General features: G+C 52.7%; 1 protein-coding gene across 1 annotated transcript in view; it reads left to right on the forward strand.

Moving 5' to 3' along the window:
• The window catches only part of ITGA9 (integrin subunit alpha 9), a 288,355-nt gene that overhangs the window by 66,473 nt on the left and 197,902 nt on the right, over positions 1–23,980 (forward strand). Inside the window, exons 13-15 of the mRNA XM_036267254.1 lie at positions 2,356–2,401; positions 6,451–6,605; positions 17,236–17,396. Of these exons, the coding sequence (XP_036123147.1) occupies positions 2,356–2,401; positions 6,451–6,605; positions 17,236–17,396 (362 nt within the window). The remainder of the gene's footprint in view (positions 1–2,355; positions 2,402–6,450; positions 6,606–17,235; positions 17,397–23,980) is intronic.

Genomic DNA, 23,980 nt, shown 5'->3' on the forward strand with positions numbered 1-23,980 from the left:
TAAGCGATTTCTGTTTAAAGGCGGATGAGATAAGTGAAGAAAAATGCATGAGGTAGAGAGATTTCCAGTCTGGTTAAGCAGCGGGTACATCTGTTTTAGGGTTAGGAGAATTCGCACCCTTCGAAAGGGCCTGGTGTTTGATTTTAAGGTGAACCGTGGACGTTTCTTTTGGGTTTTTAAAAATGACCTGCTCAGAAGGGTTGAAGCACCAGATGGGTGGGGTGGGTTCTGCAATGAAAAGTGTGTGGTCGAAAGCCTGCCTAATGAAGAAAACAGCGCTGTCCACATTTAAAATGATAGATAATGAAACCGTATGTTTCCCTTGATATTATTTAATCAGAGTCAGAATTTTTTTACTCTGAGAGGGGAAAAAGGAGCTGAGTAGCATCCCTCCCCCTGCACGATTATTGAAAGATTTTGAGCAAAAGGAAAACCGCTGATGGACGAAGCAGACCCTCACTGTGCAGGCTGGCTGACTTGTCTCCGGGGTCAATGAGTGGTGGCTGCGGCTAATTGAATAAGAATGTGCGAAGCCATACCCCAGTCCCAAGTGAGACCTGACTCAGGTGTTTGAAGGGGATGGAGGCGGGTGAGGTTAGAAAACAAAAGATAAAGCATTTTAAAAATCCAAACTGATCGTGGAATTCAGAAAAAAATTTCCCTGAAACTATAGGTTATCCTGCTATCTACCTCGAGAAGGTACTTTTTTCCACTTAGCGTGTCTCAGGAGGGCCTGGGGAAGGACTGGCATTCTGTAGGAGGGCACCGGACCCTGTGGTTGCTCACGGACAGAGGGGTTTTGAGCATCCCTCGAAACTTGACAGAGCCAGGAGGAGTGGGAATAGACAAGGTGTGGTCGTTTTTGTCCGACCCTCGGGGGTCTTTTTCTGTTCGAGAAGGCTGTTCTTCGTCCCAGGCAATTTGTGGCCATCCCTAAATAATACCTTACGTTGGCTTAGCATTTTAATATATGCAAAATGTTCCCACATGCAATGGGCATCTTATAATAACCCCAGTGGGTGGGTGGAGATAGGGCTGTCCCCCACTTTACAGTCAAGGCTACTGAGCCTCAGAAAATGGAAGGGACTGGCCAGAGACCACACTGTGGTGGGTGAGGACCTAGGCTACTTCTCCATACATGCGTGGTAAGCAGGTATGGTAATATTTCATGATGAACCTGAATTTATCTTGCATAAAAATGGTCAGTTGATCAGGTTCTTTTATTTTCAAACATTCAATCAATTACAAAAGACTGTTGGAAAATAAAATAAACAAGTGCATTCAATTGCAAACATTTTAGCACTGTCTTTTTCCCCAGCGAGGGCTTGTCTAGGTGCAGGGATTCGATTCTCTTGGATTCAGATGCTGGGTTCTGCGAAGTAGGAATGGGAACCCTACAACTAAGGGCTTATATTAGACCGGAAGATGGGGGGAAGTGGGGGACATCTGTGGTACTTTCAACAATAAAAAAAAAAAAAAAGGCAGAGAGCTATTGGGGGAGTGAATACTTCCTAAATTAAAGTTATTTAGAATAAACATTGCCAGCTAACACTTTTGCTTTGCTTTGTAGTTTACCACGTATTTTCTAAATTAGATATCTGGTTTACTATATTATATTTAATACATATTTAAATATTTTAAAAGCATTACATTGACCAGATTTAATATTTTGTTTAGTATTGAATAAATATTTTCTGATTTAAATGTAATGAAATATTATCGGCTTTTGAAGAGGATGTGGGATAATTATGTCTATTATAGACAAGGACACTGAGCGACTCTGAGGTCACAGAGAATGAGGGGTGCAGTGGAAATGAGTCACATGTTCCACAGAACTTGGGGCTTTGTCCAAGAGTCATTTAATTCCAGGTATCCCCCTCTCTCATCCATTGATGCCTAAAAGAAATATAATGTATGCAATTTTAATATAATATACAATTTAGAATAGTTTAGTAACCACATAAAAAAATAAAGAGAAACAGGTGAAATTAATTTTAATAACGTTTTATTTAGCCCGGTGCATCCAATATATTACCATTTTAACATGCAATCAATATAAAGGTTGAGGTAGCGGTTCTTTTGTGCTAGGTCGTTGAGATCAGTCTGTGTTTGACACAGTACAGTTCGTTGCAGACCTGCCACATTTCAGGGACTCAGCAGACACGTCTGGTGATCAGCTGCCGTGCGGGACAGTGTGACTCTGACTCTTACATCATCCTGTAGCCCAGAGGATGGCTGTCAGAGGCCCCTGACCTTGAGGCCAGACCTTGATTGCATTGGAGCACCTTGGGGTGGGGATGGGGGGCTAGGGATGGGTTTCAACAAGTTTCTGAATCTGTCAACTTCTGGTTTCAGATGTAACTATTGGAGCCTTCATGTCTGACAGTGTGGTTCTTCTAAGGTGAGATGATTCTCTTGCTTCGTGGAGTACATTGTTCGTGGGTGAGGGGTGGAACTGGGTGGGAGGAGCACGGGGCGTCATTCCCCATTGTCAGCAATTTCCTCGGTCCTGTTCCATGCAGGTGGAGGTGCTTAGGAAGTGGGAATGCTACCTTTCTTTCTTTTCTTTTTTTTATCCTCACCCAAGGACATTTTTTGATATTTTGTTCAGATAGAGTGGGAGGGAGAGAGAGAGAAACATCAACGTGAAAGGGACACATCGAGTGGCTGCCACCCACACAGCCCAACCAGGGCCGGGGACAAACTGCAACCGAGGTACATGCCCTTAGCGGGAACCGAACCCGGGTCTCTCCGGACCGCAGGCTGACGCTCTAACCGCTGAGCCAAACTGGCCAGGGCCTACCTTTCTTTTTTAAGTTCTTTTTCTAAATTGATTTGAGAAAGAGGACGAGAGAGAGACATTTATTGTTCCACTTATTTATGCATTCGTTGGTTGGTTCTTGTATGTGCCCTGGAGATCAAACCCACAATCTGGGTGTATTGGGACGTCGCTCTAACCAGCTGAGCTACCCGGCCAGAACCAATGGTGCCCTTCTTGTTCTCTGTCCCAGGGTTTCCAGCTGGTGGGCCCCCAGTGGCTTACAGATGTGAGGTGATAGCACCCTTGGAGCTTCAAGGCAGAGTCTGGGCTGTCCTGAGCCCTAGGGGTCTTTGCTTTTAGCCGCGAACAACCCTTTTCACTAATGTGGTGTACACACACTATCATTTCCTGTGGGTGCCATGACACTCGGGGGGCCTGGGAAGCACTGTCCTGTCCCATAGCTTCATCCCGCACCCCGCGTCCTCTCTCCCGACCCTGTCAGTCCCGTGGGGCAGCAGGTCATTGCCTGGTGGCAGCGGAGCTGAGGGCGTGAGCTCGGGCCCAGTGCCCGCTGGAGCCCAGGCAGCCTGGATCTCTCCTGCCGAGGCCAGTGGGCTGCCATCCCACCCACGAACCATCTCCAAGTATTTCTGTCTGTATGAGTCAGAGGAGGCAGAATTACACTTTGGAGCGGGAGCCAACTCTTAGGTTTTGCTAATAACCCCACGGCAGAACTTTCTAAAATAGGCTCGTAGGACCTGAGAGCTGGAAGGAATCCCAGAGGCCATGTAGTTCCCGCCCTGGGTCCCTCTCGTTCAGCAGTGCTGTGAACTTCTGGGGGGACCAGTTAACCCCCAGGGAACTCAGACCGTTAGGTTGTTCAGGAAGCAGAATACCCTGAGGCTAAGAGTGTAAACTCTGGGGCCGGGGTCCGGGGCCCTAGCCTGACTCTGCCCGTCCGAAGTGAGTCTGAAACCTCTCTGTCAGGATTCTCATCTGTGAAGCAAGGTAATAAGACTGACCTCGTGGGGATCTCATGAGAACCCCACGAATGAGTACATGTGAAATGTGGAGAACAGGGCCTAATTTAAGTGCTTAATAAATGTGAGCAATTCTGATGTGAATTAGGTTAAATTTGCCTCCTTCAAATTCTGTTTCTTGGTCCCTCAGTATTTGAGGGTGGTAACCGTGTCCTAGCCAGCAGGCAAGGTAGGTAGACTTTGAGTGACCTCAGGGTTTGGCGGGGGCCAGCGAAGGGAGGAGGGCAGGGAATCCCCCCACACTGCCTGCGTTGGAGACACACCGAGCTGGTTCTCAGTATTCTCACCGAGAGTCCGCAGGGGCGCGACCCGGTCCTTGGGCTGAGCTCCAGGAGAACCTCACTGGAGCAGATGGCTTCAGGGCAGGTGTGGAAGCATCTTCTCCAGCCATTCAGGCCCTTGCTCTGTCCCCATCTCTGCCCTGCCAGGAGACTGACCCCGAGAGAGCCCAGGGCATCCTGACTGGTTTCAGTACTCACCTGGCTGTGAAATAGGACCTGTTAGCCATCAGACATATTCCAGCCACCAGCTTCTTCCACAGAAAACCTTGGGAACGTGTGCGCCGCTGTCCTGACGTGCCCTTTGCTTTCATCCCAGAGCCTGGCACCGGGGAGCCTGGCCTCCTGGCCCCCGGGAGTGCGGGCTGGGCCAGCTCTGCCCTCAGGAAGTTTGTTCTCTCCGATTAGCTCAGGAGGCCCGGTCCTGTGGTGGGGTGATAGGAGGCTGTGAGCTGCCATTGAAAGTCAGAGGAAGTGATCAGAGAGGCCTCTGAAAGATCTCTGGGCTTTGCCTGGTCCAAAAACAATACTTGGAGTTGGAACAAAAAGGTTTGAGGGAACTGGTGTTGGAGGGAGATGTGCCTGGGAAGGTCCTTGTGGGTCATTTCAAAGGATTCTGTTTGAACACGCTTCATCATTTTGTCCGGACTGCTCACTGCTGTTTCCTGTTCACCTCGCCTTCTGCAAACCTCTGCGGTGAGAGGAGCCACCAGGCATCCCAGGTGGCCCCTGGGATGATGGGAGGGGCTGGGCTTTGCTCCTGGACGATGAGCAGGACATGCGCCAGGCAGAGTGCGGCTCTCCTGGGGTGCAGACCAGCTCTCCCCAGTCCCGCCGTCTGCTTTGTGAAACTTCCGGCTTTCCTGTGGTTTTTAATCCCTTGGCCTGAAGGCAGATTTGCAGCCATTTAACAAGGGTTTTGAACGGTTACTATGCTGAGAACATCATATGAATTCACCAGGTTCCCCGTCACGGGTGGGCAGTGTGTGTGGGTTTGGAAGTAGACAGTGACCTTCATGAGTAAGAACCCAGAGGCCACAGCAGGGGTGGCCGTCGGCTGCTAGGGTGGCTAAGGAAGGCTCCCTGGGACGGGGAACACCCGAACTGGCCGCGGGAGGGCCACCGGGACTCTAGAGAGGGCCACGGCTTTCGTGCAGTCACCGTGAGCGGGCCTGACTGTCTGCTTATAGCATCTTCCAAGGATGAACCCAAGGCCAGTGGGAAGGCCCGCATACTGGGCTTCTTCCAGGCACTGCTGCTGTCCACCTTCTGTTGGTCCTTTAGCTGGGCTTGCTCTGGGAGTCCCACAGTCCCCTTGTACTTGTCACATCCTCTCCTGGCCCACGTCTCTGGCAGGGGTGAAAGCCCCTGACCCCGCTGAGCCCTGGTCCCCTTGCTCCTTTTTCTCCGAGGTCTCTTTAATCCTTTCTTCCCTTAGAGTTGGTGTTAGTCATTGTTCCCATCTGTCTTGTCACCTTGGGCACTCTTTGAGGGATCACGGTACACAAGTAAGGTCATTGTTCTCAGGCCGCTAATGCCCCTTAATCTCATTATGTCACCGCCTGTGTGAAGGCCAGGACTCCGTAGAGGTAAAAAGGTCTCTTTGTGAGGCCTGGAGGGGAGGAGAAGGTCAAGCCCCTGCTTCGGTGAACGGCGTCTGAGCAGATGTTTGCAGGGAGAGCGGAGTGGCCGGCTTCAGCCTGGGGACTCGCAGCAGTGATGTCCATCCATCAAGCTCTGGGGGTGGGCCACGTCCCTCTTAAGAGTGGATGTTAATTGGGTTTCCCTTGGTCCTGAGGCCAGGCGGGTTGATCTCATCAGCTCTGAAGTGCTTGGCTGTTACCAGCTGGGACTCCATTAGTCAAGTTCTTTCAGAAAAATACTTAACGAATTGAAGGGGAAGTCTGACCTGCTCGATGGGACTGGGACTTGGCGGCTCGTGCTCCCAGCGGAGGTCACCGCCGCGGGGGAGTCTCGGTCGTGCCTCTGTTTCTCACGTCGTGCCGCCCACGGGCCAGCTCCACGTAAATACATCCATTTCTTCCCAAGGAAATGGGAATCGGAACTTCACTGGTGACGCTTCAAATAATCCCTTAACATCTGGCGGTTCATGTAGGGCCTCAACCAGATGTGTTTTATTAACAGCCAACCTGCTTTTCGTATTGCGAAGCTAACCGTTCATTTATTAGGAAATGCGCTGAAGAACCAGAAACAAGGGTTGACGGGGCACCCTGGCCCTTTTCTCTCGAGCTATTTCACACTTGGAGTGCTGGGCTGAAGGCCGAGGATTTGGCCTGTCGGTTTCGTTCTTGTTTGGTTCTGGGAGCCGCTTCTCCACACGACTAAGTCGCCTTCCTCTCTTGACCTGCAGGGCGAGACCCGTCATCACGGTGGAGGTCTCCATCTTCCTCCCGGTGTCCATCAACATCACCGCGCCGCAGTGTCGCGACGGACAGCAGCCCGTGAACTGCCTGAATGTCACCGCCTGCTTCAGCTTCCACGGCAGGCACGTTCCCGGAGAGATCGGTAAGGAGCCGCCCGTCGGGGCTCAGGAGGGCCATGCAGGCTGGGCGGGCGCGGGGGTTGTGGCAGCCGGGGGTGTTTCTGGAGTTCCCGCCGGCTGTGCAGCCCGGGGGGTCTGGCAGGCAGCAGGCCCACAGGCTGGGCCCTTTCCCTCTGAGGTTCCTTGTCTCCTCTGTGTACCCTGGTTTCCCAATTTAACACAACCCCTGCCTCTGCGACCCCCACCCCACCCCACCGTGACCTTGCAGCAGCAGCTAGATGTCAGTGTCTTAGGCCCTTTCGTGTGGAAGCGGAGACAGGGATGGCTGGTAGGGTTGGGATGCCGACTTGGACTACGGCCTGGCTTCCGCCGAGGGCGGCTGCTTTGTCGGCTGCAGGTGACTGAGCAGAGGCAGGCGTTGCCCTGGCCAGTGGCAGCCGTTCTGCTGTTTCTGGCCGGGAAGGTCGACTTGCTAGCCCAGTTCCAAAGACCGGTTCGAGCCCCAGAACACGCTGGGATCGGTGTGGATTTGGGCTCAGCGTGTGTGTGAGCGCCTGTAGGAAATGATGTGGAGCAATTGTGCAGATTAGTAGCTGCTTTGTTTTCACTCAAAAGGCTGATTTAATAATAGAAAGTGAAGTTTCAGGGGGAAAAAAAGAAAAAACGCCGATAAGGACCTGGACTCACTGACTTTCTTAGACATGTTAGTGTTGTTTCTGGACTAGCAGCCCCAGCACCCCGGAGCCTGTTAGAGATGCAGACTCTCAGGCCCCACTCGGCACCTCTGGACTAGAACTTGCATTTCAGCAAGATGCGTGCACACACACCTAGCCATGCACACACACCTAGCCATGCACACCTCCCTGTGCTGGTCCATGCCTCAGCTGCACCTGGACTGCTCCACCTTGTGTAACTCGAATCCTTCTAGATCCGTGTGCACAGTTAAGTGTGAGAGGTACTGCTCCGGTGCACACGTGTGCATGCACACACCCCTAGCCATGCACACACACCTCCCTGTGCTGGTCCATGCCTCAGCTGCACCTGGACTGCTCCACCTTGTGTAACTCGAATCCTTCTAGGCTAATGGTGTCGTTGGCACTTTATCTTGACCTTCAGGTGGACTGAATACATTCAACAATCAAACCTTGTACTTTTCATATAGATTTTTTTAAAGGACTTAGAAATTTCATAATTGGATGTAAACATACCATGCATGAACTTGGGACTTGGTTAGTGAGAGAGGGTTAACAAACTTTTTGTGAGCAGCCCAGTGAGAAAAAGGTACATTTTCAGGATCATATAGCTATTGGTAAAGCCAGGAGTTGATTTCTGGTCTGATGATACTTAGTTCTGCTTTCCCCAAACGATTTCTTGCCACTTTACTAATTATTTAAGACACCACAGTCTCCAGCGGAAAATTTTTTAAAAATATTTTTTTATTGCTATTTTTAGAGAGAAACATAGATGTGAGAGAGAAACATTGATCGGCTGCCTCCTGCACACCCCCTTCTGGGATCGAGCCTGCAACCCGGGCATGTGCCTCCACCGGGAATGCAACTGTGACCTTTTGGTGTATGAGGTGATGCTCAACCAGCTGAGCCACACTGGCCAGGGAAGAAAATATTTTTTTTCTGTTGGTCCTGGGACTCATGTGACCTCTGCCTAATTAGATGGTGTGTCCTCTATCAAATACCAACTCATGATGTAGTTGGACTCCATTAAAAGCATTCCAAAGAATTGTTGAATTGAAGATCAAATTTGGTGTGCATAAAAATAAGCAGAACTGTTCTAGAACACTAAAATAAAACAAGCGGTGAGTAGTTGATCAGTGTTCATTTGACAGTGTTTACTGTGCCCCTGCGTGTGCCAGGCACGTCCCGTGGAACTTCTCATGGGAATAACAGTGTTACGGTGTTGATCCCGACTGTATATACAACTTCACTGTCCGCATCCCTGTGGCGGCTGGTGACACTGCACTGGTACAGCTGGGACAGAGGAGAAGCCAAGCTGGGAGTTTTGAGCAAGAGGGATTTCAGAGCGCAAGGCAGAGCTAGAACACACTCTGATTTGCAGGTTTGGGAGCTGAGAAGGAGGATGTGTGGGTGACTCCCAACCAGTGGCCCTTCCTTATCCCCAGTCACTGACTGCAGTCACTGGGGTCCCTTCCACTGACCTGCAGGCAGAATTATAATGAGGGTCAATGTTTAGCCATGGTTCTTGGAGTGTTGAGTTTTAATGGAAGAGACAGGCTGGTGGGTGCCATACAGGATGCACCTCATGGGCATTGGGGAGCAGCCCCCTAATGTCCACATTAGGGTGGTGAATGTTGCGCAGGAGTGGACCCCAATTGAGGTCACTTCCCTCCCCTCCATCTGCCACAAGCGTTCATCGATGAAGTCAAACATTCCTTTATAGTCTAAGGCAGCGGTTCTCAACCTGAGGGTCACGACCCCTCTAGGGGTCAAACGACCCTTTCACAGGGTTTGCCTAAGATATACGGTAGCAAAATTAGTTACGAAAATAATTTTATGGTTGGGGGTCCCCACAACATGAGGAACTGTATTAAAGGGACATGGCGTTAGGAAGGTTGAGAATCAACCGTCTAAGGGGGTGTTTCCCCATGTTTTCTAAGATTCAGGCTTAAAGAGGATAGTAACTGAAGACTTTTGGGAGGGCAGTGCAGAAAATGATCCATCCTTGGCATTTTCTTCTTCCCTTGGAGGTCAGGGAAATGAACCACATCTCAGTCTTCCCCGTAAAGGGACAAGTGCACAGGTCTGCCCCCAAAGGAGCTGGCGGTGGGATTGTGGAAAGTTCGAGAAGAGGAAATGAGCATCCCCTGTGGAAATGGGATGGGAAGTCAGGAGGTGAACGGTGCCTGTCAGGTAGCTGTGGGAGTCTGGCCACGGGTGGGGTGTCCTGGAGCTCGGCAGAGAAGGCAGCCCCTTGGCTCTGCACCCCTGGGAAGACCAGGTTTCCAGATGGAGGATGGGCGGGGGCACGTCCAGGGCATGGGCATCCTCCGCTCTCCTAGCCCAGCGACAGCGCTGCAGCTGGCTCAGTGCCGGCGCCCAGGCCCCTGCGTTGGGCGCTTAGGGCTGGGGCTCCGGTTCTGAGCCTTCCCCGTTTCGCTGCTGGCGGCTGCGGAGGAGCCTTGGCGGTGGTGGTTTTGGCCATAGATGCCGAGTGGAATGTCCACAGAATGGCTGCATTTGGCAGCGCAGCCTGGGCAGTGCAAGGAAGAGGTGCCAGTGTGTGCTGGGGCCTCTGAGCAGCAGGCAGGCAGGGTATCGTCAGTGGCATCAACCTGCGGGCACCTTCAGGGGATGGTTTGGGAGCCAGAGATTGATGGTATTGCCTTGTCTCTGGTTTCTTCTCTCCCTTGGGCCCTGGTGGGGCTCAGGCATATGCAGAGAGGGGTCTCTAGGAAAGGGACTCCATCCACCTCTTCATTTTCTGCTTTAGCAGTGGAGAACCACAGCTCCCACTGGGTCCCAGGAGTCTTCAGGGCCCACTGATTAGCCAAGCCACTAGGGGATGCTGTGGCTTCTGGCAATACTGTGGGGACTCTTAGGGGTGGCTCTGCCCTGGCCCCCAGTCAGGAAGACAGAAACCCACCAGTTATTTTAACAAAGGGGCTTGAACACCGGGGGCCGGTCCAGCAGGTCACAGAGGACCTGGCAGTAACTGCAGGAAGCAGCCACCGCTTCTAGGTCTGCACCAGGTGTTGTCCCAGGACCAGGTGCAGCAGCAGCATGTGGGATCTGATTAGAATGCAAATTCTAACCGAATCAGACACTCTGTGGGTGGGGCCCAGCAACCTGTGGTTTAAGAAGCTTCCAGGTGGCATAGGGTTGAACACCTCTGGTCAAAGGGAACAAAGGGAAAAGGTGACACTTGGGGTGGACCACTCCTTTGGGGTATCAGAACCTAGAAGCTGGTAGAAGAGACTCTGCGGGGCTAGGACCCAAAGCTTGGAATCAGGGCTGCTAGTTTGTGCGGCTGGTGTTTCCGAAGGGGTGCAAGGAGGCTGGCTTGGGGGAAAAAACTGAAACTTGAATTTACTGCTGTTGGAGCCAGCTGCAGTGAAAAACTGATGCTGAGTTAAGCTGATAGGAACGGGAAGCAGGCGGGAAGGAGGGAGCTCCTTCTCCCTCCTTCAGCCTTGCAGCCTCCCCTGAGCGCTCCATCTTGTCAGAGCCCCGCAGAGAGCCACTGGCAAAACAGATGAGTTTGCAGAGCCCCATCCTGGCATCTCAGAGTGAGACACAGCTTCCAAAAGCAGCACAGGAAGTATCCAGTCCCGTGGAGTTACCAGAGCGCCTGTTGGGTCAGTCAATGAATACCTCATTATGAAGTTCTTGGTCCTGGGCACAGAGCAGAGAAGAGGCTGGGCAGAGTCTTTGTCCTCATGTGGAGCTTGCGATCCAGAGGGAGGGAGACAGAGGATCGAGACAGCAACAGCCGATGATGCTGCTGCCGCCGGGTGTGTCTGAGCCCCTTTGTGTGGCAGGCCGTTCGCTCAGTGTTGGGGTGCAGACACAGCATCGAACTCTGACGACTTCAAGGACAGGTTTATAACGTACTGCACCAAGCAAGAGGCCTGCCCATCCCAAGTCTCATTCATCACTGCACTCTTGGCTTGGGGCATGGCCTGTGGCTCCTTGGAGCCTCCCAGATGCCATAAGTCAGGGTGGTGAATGCTTTGCCCCCAAGAGCTCTGTTCTTGACCCATGGGCCAGGCCTGCACTACTTGCTGGCCAAGCTGAAGCCTCCATGTGCCTGTCACTCTGGCGGCTGAGGATGAGCCTGTCACTCTCTGGAGGCCGAGGATGAGCCTGTCACTCTCTGGAGGCTGAGGATGAGCCTGTCACTCTCTGGCGGCTGAGGATGTGCCTGTCGCTCGCTCTCTGGAGGCCGAGGATGAGCCTGTCACTCTCTGGAGGCCGAGGATGAGCCTGTCACTCTCTGGAGGCTGAGGATGAGCCTGTCATTCTCTCTCTGGAGGCCGAGGATGTGCCTGTCGCTCTCTGGAGGCCGAGGATGTGCCTGTCACTCTCTGGAGGCCGAGGATGTGCCTGTCACTCTCTGGAGGCCGAGGATGTGCCTGTCATTCTCTCTCTGGAGGCCGAGGATGAGCCTGTCATTCTCTCTCTGGAGGCCGAGGATGAGCCTGTCGCTCTCTGGAGGCCGAGGATGTGCCTGTCATTCTCTCTCTGGAGGCCGAGGATGTGCCTGTCATTCTCTCTCTGGAGGCCGAGGATGTGCCTGTCGCTCTCTGGAGGCCGAGGATGAGCCTGTCGCTCTCTGGAGGCCGAGGATGAGCCTGTCACTCTCTGGAGGCTGAGGATGAGCCTGTCACTCTCTGGCGGCTGAGGATGTGCCTGTCGCTCGCTCTCTGGAGGCCGAGGATGAGCCTGTCACTCTCTGGAGGCCTGAGGATGTGCCTGTCGCTCTTGGAGGCCGGAGGATGAGCCTGTCGCTCTCTGGAGGCCGAGGATGAGCCTGTCGCTCTCTGGAGGCCGAGGATGAGCCTGTCATTCTCTCTCTGGAGGCCGAGGATGTGCCTGTCGCTCTCTGGAGGCCGAGGATGAGCCTGTCATTCTCTCTCTGGAGGCCGAGGATGTGCCTGTCGCTCTCTGGAGGCCGAGGATGTGCCTGTCGCTCTCTGGAGGCCGAGGATGTGCCTGTCGCTCTCTGGAGGCCGAGGATGTGCCTGTCACTCTCTGGAGGCCGAGGATGAGCCTGTCGCTCTCTGGAGGCCGAGGATGTGCCTGTCGCTCTCTGGAGGCCGAGGATGTGCCTGTCGCTCTCTGGAGGCCGAGGATGAGCCTGTCGCTCTCTGGAGGCCGAGGATGTGCCTGTCGCTCTCTGGAGGCCGAGGATGAGCCTGTCGCTCTCTGGAGGCCGAGGATGTGCCTGTCGCTCTCTGGAGGCCGAGGATGTGCCTGTCGCTCTCTGGAGGCCGAGGATGAGCCTGTCGCTCTCTGGAGGCCGAGGATGAGCCTGTCACTCTCTGGTGGCTGAGGATGAGCCTGTCGCTCGCTCTCTGGAGGCTGAGGATGAGCCAGCAGTCCTGGGCTCTGACTAGAGTCCTGGAGGAAAAGCAGGAAGGGATGAGCCCTAAATGGTGTGTTTTGTGCTCTGGTTTGGCGGCCCCAGGTTTTCAGGACCCTCAGTCAGCGGGCAAAGCATGAACGTCCAGGTACCTCTCCAGACCAGCAGCCGAGCCCAGGTCCTGAGAGGGCACCTAGGTCATCCATGCCAATAAGGAAGTAAGGTTGAAACCAGGCGACTTGATCCCTGACCCTCCCACTGGCTTTTGGGGTGCATTTTTCTTAGCTCCTTCTGGTTTCTTGTGAAGCGTGGAGACGGGATAATGAGGCAAAGCCGTGTTGTACGAGGAATAAAATAACCTGGTCTCATAATTACCACTTACTCCTTTGATGGGGGAGAAAACTTGGGAACGCTAGTAAAGTGGAAATACCCTTGCCCCTCCTCTCCTGGGAGACTCTAAGGGAACCTCAGAGTAACTCTGGAAGGAGAATTTATTAGTAGAATTTCACTGCTGAAATCATGTTCTGACGGAGAAAGGGAATGAATCAACTCGCTGGGAGAGACCAGAGCCAGAGTTGATGCGAGACAGCTGGCCCCCTCCTGGCCCAGGGGGCCCTTGGGAACCAGCTGGGGGCAGGGGAAGGAGGCGGCTGGAAGCATTACTTGGGGCTGATCAGCTTTTCCATCAACATGACATCATTCGACATGGCATGGACACAAGCTGCCAGAAGGCAAACCTGAAGACGTGAAGTGTGCTGTTGGAGAGGACCCTAATCAGAACCAGCACCCTCCCGGGACGCTGGCCCGGCTGGCTTGCATTAGGCCACCTCCCACAGGGCCAGCCGGCTCCCCGAGCAGGCTGATTGGCTGCTTCCCCAGCAACCCCTTCCCTTCTGAGGGGCTCCCTTCCAGACACACTTGGGGTGGGTGGTGTTTCAGACTTCCAGCCGAGCTCGGGGCTTCGGCACACGCTGCCCTTCTGCCTGGCGGCTCCGAGACCCTCCTCACCGGGCTGGGTTTGCCATCGTGTCTCTTCCTGGCTGCTTTCTCTTCTGCTTTCTTCCAGAAGAGAGAGTTTGATACGGAGCTAACTTCTTTTTGTGTAATTTAAGACGTCAAAGTAAATTTGAAATCAAGGAGAAGCATTAAGTAGGCAATTCTAAAGATGAAAAGCTTCCAAAACGATTGCACTCGGTGGAGTGGGTAATTCGGTCTGTCTGCGATGGTCTGCCTGAGCCTTGCGGCATCGTCTGACGGGTGACCGTGGTGCACGCCACGTGCTACCCTGCAGAGCGTGGCCGCCGTCCTCGGCCCAGTTTCTGGTAACCGAGCTGCTTCTCCCCTCCCCCTGAGCCCCAGAGGGATGTACTGGGTCAGTGATTCTGTGAGACGGGGCTTTGGAGGACTAACGTTGGTATTTGTCAAGTACTCAGCACAGTGCTTGGCACACATTGAAAGAGGCATTCATTCCGTTTTGCCGCCTCGCCCCATTTGAATTTGGGTTCTCCCAGAAGCAGAGCCTGAGGCAGGGGTTCGACTGCAGGTCGCTGGTCTGGGAAGTGATCCCAGGAAGCCCCAGAAGGAAAGTGGGGCAGCGGGGCAGGAAGGGAGGGCAGCGGCCGTGGCCGGGCTTCTCCAGAGGACCAGAACCAGAGGGTGCACGTGTAGTGATACTGCAGCTGGGAGGCAGTCTGGAAGCAGGATGCTGGCTTTTGTTTGGCAGGGGTGGGGGGAGATCTAGTCTTTTTCTCTTTAGGTCTTCAACTGATTAGATGAGGCCCCCCCACATGATGGAGGGTAATCTGCTTTATTCACATTGGACTGATTTAAATGCTTTTTAAAATGTATCTTTATTGTTGAAAGTATTACAGCTGCCCCCCCATGGATACCCTTCTCCCCGCTCCCACCCACCGTCACTGCACTGTTGTCTGCGTCCACTGGTTATGCATATATGCATATAAGTTCTTTGGTTTATCTCTCCCTCCAACCCCCATGTTAATCTCATCTAAAAAATACCTTTGCCGTGACATCCAGATCGCTGTTTGACCAAACATCTGGGTATCATGGCCTAGTCAAGCTGACACATAAAATAAACCATCATAGCTGCCTAACAGAGGGTGTGTTACTGAGCACGTGGCACTGTGTGGGCTGGAGGTGCATTTTGCAGGGAACCCCGGGAATCAGTGTGGAACATACCGCAGAGTCTCCCCACCCAAGGGATGAGGGAGCTGGGGTCACACAGTACTGAGGCTGCTCCGGGCACTTGAGTTCTTGGGTCTTCTGGCCTGTCACGCACGTGGGCAGAGCCAGCAGAAGGGGGCTGCAGGTGCTGCAGGTCAGGCTGGACAGCGGGGAAATGGGAAAAGCCAAGAGGACGTGGGTGGGGCACTGGTATCATCCGCTCTACTTTCCTGTGCTCATTTCCACCCAGGCTTGCTCTGAGCTCAGCCAGCTCACTGCTGGCAAGATGGGTCAGACCCTGTGTTCTCCCCACGACACCCTTCCCGCTGGAGGGTAGCCGTGGCGCTCCCCTGGGAGGAAGGCCAGTGGGCTGCAGAGGAGAGCCAGGGCCTCCGGCTCATCTCCCATCAACGCCCACCTGTAGCTCTGATCCTGCTCCAGGGAACTTGGAAGCTCACCTCATTTGCACTCATCCTTTCTTACTGTTTGGCGGTTGCTCAGAGCAGTGGTGACCAGTACAAAGTAAACGGGACAGAGTTCAGCTCTAGATCTTGGCACTTGTTTGGTTCTGCTGTCTGTGCATTAAAAAAATATGAGTTTGTTTTTTTGTCAAATCATGTAAAAAAAATGCACCAAGAATCGGGTGGAATAGCCGCGCTGCAGATGCGGAGAGGTCTGGATCCCGCTCCGAGGTGGAGGGCTCTGGCTTCGAGCGAGCCTCGTTAGCTTTTGAGGCCTCAACTCCTCATCTGAAAAATGAGGGTTTTGGACCAGATGGTCCCGAGAATTGCCCTAAAGGCTTGATGGTCTATGCATATACCCCCTTTCCTGCCGTTGTCAGCAAGGCAGTCGGGGTGTAGCACTTTATTGGCCCCTGTTTTCTCTGTTGAAGTACTTTCCTGCATGCATTCTCTTCTTAACAGTCCCTCCTGGTGGCCCAGCCTTGCCTTGGAAATCAGCTGTTTGCTCAAATAAATAAGTTGGGTCAGACTAGCCCTTGCTGACCAGGAATCCGCCGGCTTGACATGGCAAGCTGCCTGAGATGGCAGAGGCCCAGGAAAACCATTAAATGCATCAAAAACATGCCCTGTGGCAGCTGCAGAATGCCAGTGCAGGTCACTTTCCTCTCTCCTGCTTCATCCCTCCCCTGGCGGCTGAGTCCTGTGATGTTATTCAAAGCCAGAGCCATCCTGGTGCCTGGCTTCCCGAACGTCAGTGCCGTGCTGATGGGCGTGAGGCTGCTTTTCACTGATGGCAGAGCCCAGCTTCGAAGAGGCTGGGGTGTGGGGACGGGGCAGGGGCTGGGTCCTCCGCTTCCCCATTGCTCAGCAGTCTCATATGGTCATTTTACGGACAGAGAGTTCCTTTTCTCTCACTTTACAAATGTCATATCCCGCTGAACCCCACAAAGCAGCTAAAAATAACGTGTTGCAAAGGGGCTGGCCTCGGGAATGGGGTTCTTTGATACAGACAAGCAGTGAAACAGTTCTCTCAATACTAAAGCCATATTTACCCAATAAAACACATTGTCCTGTGTTTCCTAACAGACTCACGTAATGGAGGCGGAACCTTTTGGGTTCATCCAGTGTGCATTCTGTATTGTGACCATTAAAAAAATCCCAGACAGTGTCATAGCCGGCTCTGCCCACTGGCATTACCCATAGTAGGTGATGAGTTTTGCTTTTCAGGAGGGCACCTCAGTACAAGCCCCGTGGTGGTCATGGTTTTGTTAAAATGGTAGGTACCATACAACATGTGATCCCCCAACGTGGATGCCTGGGGAGAAAGCTTCAGCCTGTGTCTGAGCTTCCATGAGTGTATGTTCTGTGAGGACAGGGCATTTGGCCTGTGTGGTTCGTTGATGTGTCCTCTGCCTGCACAGTGCCTGGCACACGGTCCAACTCAGTGGACCATGGGTGGTGCATGGTCCGATAGACGCAGGGATTATAGAGCACACTCAACGTCCGTGATATGAGTCAGAATGATGGGATGATCTCTCCCTCGTGTTGGGCATGTATCCCATTGCTTTACAGACGTCATCAGTACACTACCCTGATGATTTCAGCAGCTCCCAGTGACGTTCCGTGGGTTCTACATGGTGCCTGCTCTTCAGGGCACTCATGGTGTTGGGCACAGCTAATTGTCCATGTGTGCATTGGTGGCTCAGTTGGTAACTCATGAGGTTTAAATCGGGGAGAGCCACGAAGTGCGGTGCACAGAGCATGAGCAGGAGGGCAGGGGGCGCCTGGCTGCATGCTTCTCTCTGGGAAGGCGTTGACCTGGGGCGACAGGCCTCTGCACAGTGGAGGGTTAGGTGTTGTATGAGACGTGCTTGTGATCCTGGGAGGAGGAGTGGAGGTTGCCTTGTCACTGCGTGCCTACCCTCGTTGACATTTTGACCTTATTTATTGGCAGGCCTGAATTACGTGCTGACGGCTGATGTGGCCAAAAAGGAAAAGAGCCAGTTGCCCAGGGTCTACTTTGTGTTGCTGGGAGAGTCTGTGGGTCAGGTCTCAGAGAAGCTGCAGCTGGTCCACATGGAGGAGACGTGTCATCACTATGTGGCCCATGTGAAGGTCAGTCCTCCTTTTCATCCTCAAACTTTGATGTCCACAGATGTTCATTTGGAACTATGGAAACTACTTTTATTGTGCATTACGTGTGCTCTGACTCCCAAAATCCTATTTCACAAGCAGGAGAACATTCCTTTTTTCTTATTTTAAAGTTCGACTCTGACAGCCCTTTATATTATTGTGCTGGTCTCAGCCCCTGAGGAGGGGGGTTATGGTGGGCCAGGAGACCAGTGATCCTCTGTCTTTGACTTGTTCTTTTGAGAGGTTTCTCTCCCTCTCTCCTTGATGAGCCTCAGTAATCTTCTCAGAGGAGAGCCACAGAAGCACATGCTTCTGGGTCTGCATGATGCTGGATCGCACTGTACCTGATGCCTTCTCATTAGTCCACTACATATGCTCAAAGTCATGGTTAAGGCGTTTTAGAACTGGTTGGACTAGATTTTTCTCCCTTGATTACTTTCTGTTTATTTTAGGAGTGCATTTTTGGCTTCTTTCCCCTCTCACTCTAAATAAATGCTCAAATGTTTTTCTCCTCTTGAAATTGTTTGTTAAATACACTTTGCTGCTAATTCAGGAGGCCAGACTTTGATTAGCTACAGAGCGGCTCCTGTGTAGGCAGGCGATGGCAGGGTGGGAATCTTGGCGGTGCCCAGTGCTGCAGGGATGACCAGCCACTGACCCACAGGCAGAGGCAGAGAACAGAGGAGGTGGAAGGACCCCATGACCAGGCCACATGGTAGGTGAAATGAATGTGGGGTTTGGAGTCACGCAGACCCAGTTGGAAGAATACATTGACCTCTCCGTATCTCAGTTTCTGCATCTCTGAAATGGGCACAGTAATACTTACCTTGGAAGGGGGTTGTAAGAATTAAACATTGCACGATGAATGCATTCAAAGGACCTTTTATGTGGCCTGACACACAGCAGGTGCTAAGCCCTATTATCATTATTACTTGGTTGGGCTATATGTAATTGCCAATATTCTAACATTCTTGACTTACAAAAATTTTATATAGTTGAACCTAATATTATTAGCCAGTGGCTTTCTGAATGATAACAAACATGGTCCACAGACTGGGGATGAAGTGTCATTCTATTATTGCATTGAGTGCCGGCACAGGAGAATACCAGCTGCTTCTAGATGTTTCTGGGTTGTATATAGAGAAATGCCCCCACATCCTCGGCACTTGGTCTGGCCCAGAGCCCGTGAATCCATGGCCCCGAGATGCTTTCCACTGGGGCTGGGTTATGTTTCCTGCCAGGATTCATGCTGGGACCTGCCCAGACCCGCTGCCCTAAGGACCCGGGTGAAAGCCATTTATAAAACGGTTCATCCCCACCCTTAAAAGCCCCTGGGAGGGGGGACCCGGCAGCTCGCCCTCCCTCCAGGAGCATGAGCCTTTCCCTCTCCCGCCTCCCCACACCCAAGACATGTGGCTTCTACCCTTCTCTCCTCAGCTCCAAGCCCCCCCCCCCCCTTTGCCTCTGTAACTTGGTTCCTGGGCCCATTTCTTCTACCACTCACTTATGCTACTTCCATGACTTTATAACTAAATTTTCTCTTATAAAAAAAAAATAAAACAGTTCATGCTCATGTTAAGCCAACCAGCCAGCCACCCACCCCTCTAGATGGTACAATACATAGGCCTGTGGGTGCCCTTGGGGTGTGAGGCTGCCCGGGACGGGCTCGTCCTGCTGTCAGGTCTTTAAGTACTTGTGCTTGGTGTCTGCATACTTCCTGGAGGAGGGGCCTCTGCCCTGGCCTTCCTCCTGCTGGGTCTTCCCCGGAGGCTCTCCTCGGGGCTCTGACTGCCGCTTTGGCTGAGAGGTGGCCCTTCCTGTGTAGCTACCTGAGGTCCTGGCCGCAAGATAGGGCCACACGGAGCCTGCAAGGCCACCGCAGAGAGCGCTCCGGGTGGCAGGACGGAGAGGCAGGCCAGAGGCAGCCTCCGAGGGTTAACTGGGGAAGAGCAGGGCGGCCCAAGGCCTTTGCCCTGCTGCTTCCTGATATTCAGGGTGGGCAGATTAGTAAATGAAAATACAGGATTTCTGCCCGGCCGGTGTGGCTCCATGGTTGAGTGTCGACCCATGCACCAAGAGGTCGCTGGTTCGGTTCCCGGTCAGAGCACATGCCCAGGTCGTGGGCCAAATCCTCAGTGGGGGGCGTGCAGGAGGCGGCCAGTTGATGTTCTCTCTCATCGATGTTTCTATCTCTCTCCCTCTCCCTTCTTCTCTCAAATCAATAAAGAAAGAAAAAAAAAATATATATATATATAGGATTTCTGGTTAAACCTAAATTTCAAGTAAACAACCAATAAATTTTTTTTAGTAGAAGTATATCCCAAATAGTGCATGTGATATACCTATATTAAAATTTATTTGTGGAAATAGTCATGGGGATGTCAGCACAGAATAAAGTCAGTAATACTGGAATCACTGTGTGTGGTGGCAGGTGGGTACTGGACGTATCGGGAACACTTTGTAAAGTATATGATTAACCACTATGCCATACACTTGAAACTAATACAAAACAATACTGAATGTAAACTGTAATTGAGAAATACAACTAAAACGGTTTCTTTAAAAATAAAATGTACTTGCTGTCGATCTGAATTCACGTTTCACTGGGCGTCCTGTGGAAGACTCGCCCGCCGACCTCCTTCCGCCCCACACACCTCACTTCTCCATTCGGTCAAGACGTGGCTGACCAGGCTGGGGCGGCGGTCAGAAGCGCGTGGAGGCGGAGGGTAGGGCTCGGGAGTGCAGAGCAAACACGGACCTTCCTGTGATCATTTGGGACAGCAGTGGACTTGGACCTGGCGCAATTCGGATATACGTAGTTATCGCTTGACCATCTTCTCGTGCAAGGACGTGGGGGTGGTTGCATACATCGGGAAGGCAGAAGCCCCGAGGCGCGGCGGGTTCGAGAGGCAGCACCTCTGTTCGGCAGCGCTCGGCGCATCCGATAACATATAGTCACAAGGAAAAGTTTTTTTCTCTTAGGTATTGTCTGGGTCACAGCAGAGGACCTGGTGAGTGGCCGAGTAAGCCAGTGAGGGTGAACGCTAATGAGCTGGCTGGCTGTCTTTAGTGTGGCCCAGCTGGCCTGGCCTGTCATTTCTCCAGATGTGGGAGAACAGCTGTGGAGGCCAGGGCTCTTGTGGGGCCGAGACAGGCAGCAGAGCAGGGGGTAGGATCACAGCCCGGCCGCCTCCTGGAGCAAGGACTGGGAGCTGGTTGTCACAGCCCGAGGCACAGCGCAGCCTCGCCTCCAGCGCAGCCTTGTCCGTGGGGTTTAACAGACAGCGGAGGAAGATAAATAAAAGTGTTCTGGCTTATCGCACACCATATGGCCAGCAGACAGCGAGGCAGGCTCCAGGGCTGGGCGTGTTTTGTTTAGGCTATCTTTAGGTGTTTTTTTCTTTAAGCCTATTCCAATCTTTTTTCCCCCTTCCTCCTTTCCCCTACTTTTTACTCCTTATATGGTGATAAGTATCTCTGTCCTAGAGGACTGCTTGGGCTGACACCTGCCTCCCAGGGTAGCTGCTTGTCCTGTGCTTTGTTCTCTTCCTGGCCCTGGTGGGGCGGGGCCTGCAGGATGCTCGGAGTCCTGTGCTGAGCCCCACACTGCTCGGTGCTGTCTCAGGGCCTCACAGTGGTCACCAGAGCCGAGGCTGCTCCAGCTGCTTCCGTGGCCTCTCTGCCTCACAGTCCACAGGCCTCAGTTTCCCTCCTCTCCTCCCCCAAACCAGCCCCGTTCTGGGGACAGGCCCCTTCTGGTGAAGTGGGCTGGAAACCTTTGTGGATCCCCGTGGTCACAGGCCCACACACCTCCCCTCAGCCTCAAGGCTCCCCACCACTCGGCCTCAGAGTACCTTCCTAGCCTCATCTCCTGAATCCCATGTTCCCTGACCCCGTTCCTCCCGGAACGTGCCTCTCTGCTTCCCCGCCTTGGTCCTTGTGCTCACCCCAGCGTCTCGGGCTCTCAGTCATCAGAGGCCCAGTTTTGGTCACATCCATGCACCACCATGTACCTCCTGCATAGTTTTTGTGTGTGTTTTTTGTTTTAAATACATATCTCCTTCGGTATTTTATTTCATTTTTTTTTTCTTTAAATCAGCTGACTTTCGGCCTCAACTAAAGTAATTTAAAACAGAAACTTTGTATTCTCCTATACGCAGAAAACCAATGATCGCATGCCAAAGTAGAAAGTAACTGTAAAAATAAATACGTTGAAGACAACAACGTCATTGAATTCTAACTGGATCGCATTGTTTGCCAAAGTCTCTGAAGAAGCAGCCTGCTCGTCTGTTCGGGGGGAATTATGGAGTGCTAGGGAGGTACCGAGGACACACAGGCTCCGCTCTGGAACGTGCTCCCTGGCGCTCAGGACTCCAGGGGAGTAACTCCCAAACGTGCAGTTCTTCGCCGAGCACTGCCCACGTGCGGGGAAAGCATGCCCTGGCCCGTTTGGGAAGCCCTGTGCCCTGGTCTTGCTCTGCTGCAGTGGGTTGTGCTTCACCCCTCTTGCCTGCTGAAGGTCTGTCTGTCCTCCAAAGCTCTGTCAGTCCGCAGGTCTTCAACGTCCTCAGCCGGCCACTGCCCTCGGTGATGCCACCATCCTCACCAGGAAGACAACTTCCTGTCTTCTCAGAACTGCCGACTCCTGCTTGGAGACTGATAGGCACAAAATACATGCTTGTCAAACTGAAACTTATGGGAGTGGCTACTCGGGTCAGCTGGAGCGGGTCACAGGCAGCATCCCACCGGGGCGGGGCCTGCTCACCTCTCTGCAGACCCACCCGTGGGAATCGATGGTGTGAGAGGCTGGAGCAGAGTGTGTGGGATGCACGGCCCGTGCTGAAGGATAAATACAAGTGTCTTGTCATTTCTGCACCACTTTCTGGTCTGTATGTATTTGCCTGGGTGTAGCTGTGCTCCATCCCCAAGTCCTGCACAACCCCCGAGAAAGCCAGCCCTTTGGGAGGTCAGGCGCTATGCCTGACGGGCAAACTGGGAGCCTCTTCAGGAGCCGGGATCCAGGGGGACAGTTTGGAGTCTATACAGGGAGGGAGAAGGAGCCCAGGCATGGCCCAGGTTGGGGCCGGTTGTGTCCAGTTGCGTCATTCCCGGTGGTGAGGATGAGGGACACCCTGTCTAGAGGCCTTCAGAAAACCTTTGGCGAGCAAAACCACGTGCCAGCCACTGTCAAGGGAGCCGATATCCAGGATGAATGTAAAAAGGAAAACAAGCCACTCGGCGCTGGACGGGGGACTGGCAAGGCTCAGCGGCTTCCTGAGTAGCTGCAGATGTTCATGAGGCTGTGCTTTTATGTTGCTGGAGGACCTTTCAAGGGCGCGTGAACCTTAAGTTACTACGGCTGCCTTGTCACTGTGGGGGCAGACGGCCGCCCTGGGGTGGCGAAGGGCGGGACGTCACACTGGCCACCACGCCTTACGGTGGTAACCCTCAAGATCTACTCTCTTAGCCGCTTTCAAATATATGATACAGTCGCATTAACTATAGTCCGCATGGCGTACCGGACACCCCCAGGACCTAATTATTCTATAACTGGAAGTTTGTGCCTTTTGACTACTTTTACCCATTTTCCCAGTCCCCTCCTCTGGCAGTCACCAATCTGTTCTCTTTATCTATGAGTTTGCTTTTAAAAAAAAAATTGTTTTTATTTCACATATATGTGAGCTCATACAGTATTTATCTTTCTTGTCTGACTGACTTCACTTGTCGTAAATGCAATTTAACGTTCATAATGGCCGTGTTTAACTACGGGCTCATAAACTTTCCGAAAACTTCGCAATTCGCTCTTGCAAACCAGCCGCAGGGAGCTCCCCGGCAGTAACCATGGTGTCTGCTGTGTTTGTGGCCGAGTTGCTCCTATCAAGTCAGCCGGTCCTCAGAGATACTTGATTATCAGGATCCTCTTCTGCGTGTTTCCCGTGGCTGTTTCAGTTGACAGATGATAGGAAAGTCAGTTTGTGGGGTTCAGAGCTTTTATGTTTGTGTGTTTGGTTCAGAGGCACTCTGATTTTGACTGAAATTATTAGATGGTTTAATAGTTTCTGTTTAAAATAATGAAAAAGATGTTACTCAAGTTGAGCATGCCTCGTACACGCTGAGATTCTGTTCCGCAACCCTCGGCCCCCAAAGTGATGGGCTGCGTGGAGGAGGGAAGCGGCCTGGTGAAGGGGGGGGTGGGAACCCTGGAACCTCCTCCCCCCTCGAGACCGCATCTGGCCTGCTCCGTGGGGGACGCACTGGCCTCTGGGAGTCGTGCTTCAGCGCTTTGGTTTTCGTGCTCGGAGACTCGATCAGGTAGAACCTGAGGGCTGGCCTGCCCTGTTCTTACTACTGGCTCTAAGCAGAAGCAGCATATCAAGGCGGCCCGAACTGTGCGATTCCTGCTTTCCTCGACTTCTTGACTCCCTCCTGAGATGTCCATTCCCAAAGCCACTTGTAGGGTTCTCTGGCCTAATAAAGGAGCCCCACATGGTTCAAGGAGCGATGGGCTTGGGAGCCACCCTTTGGGTAGTGGCAGGTCCCTCCGTCCCTCCACCCCAGGGCTGCTC

Source organism: Molossus molossus, unplaced genomic scaffold (genome assembly GCF_014108415.1).
Source record: "Molossus molossus isolate mMolMol1 unplaced genomic scaffold, mMolMol1.p scaffold_m16_p_18, whole genome shotgun sequence".
Taxonomy (NCBI): Eukaryota; Metazoa; Chordata; class Mammalia; order Chiroptera; family Molossidae; genus Molossus; species Molossus molossus.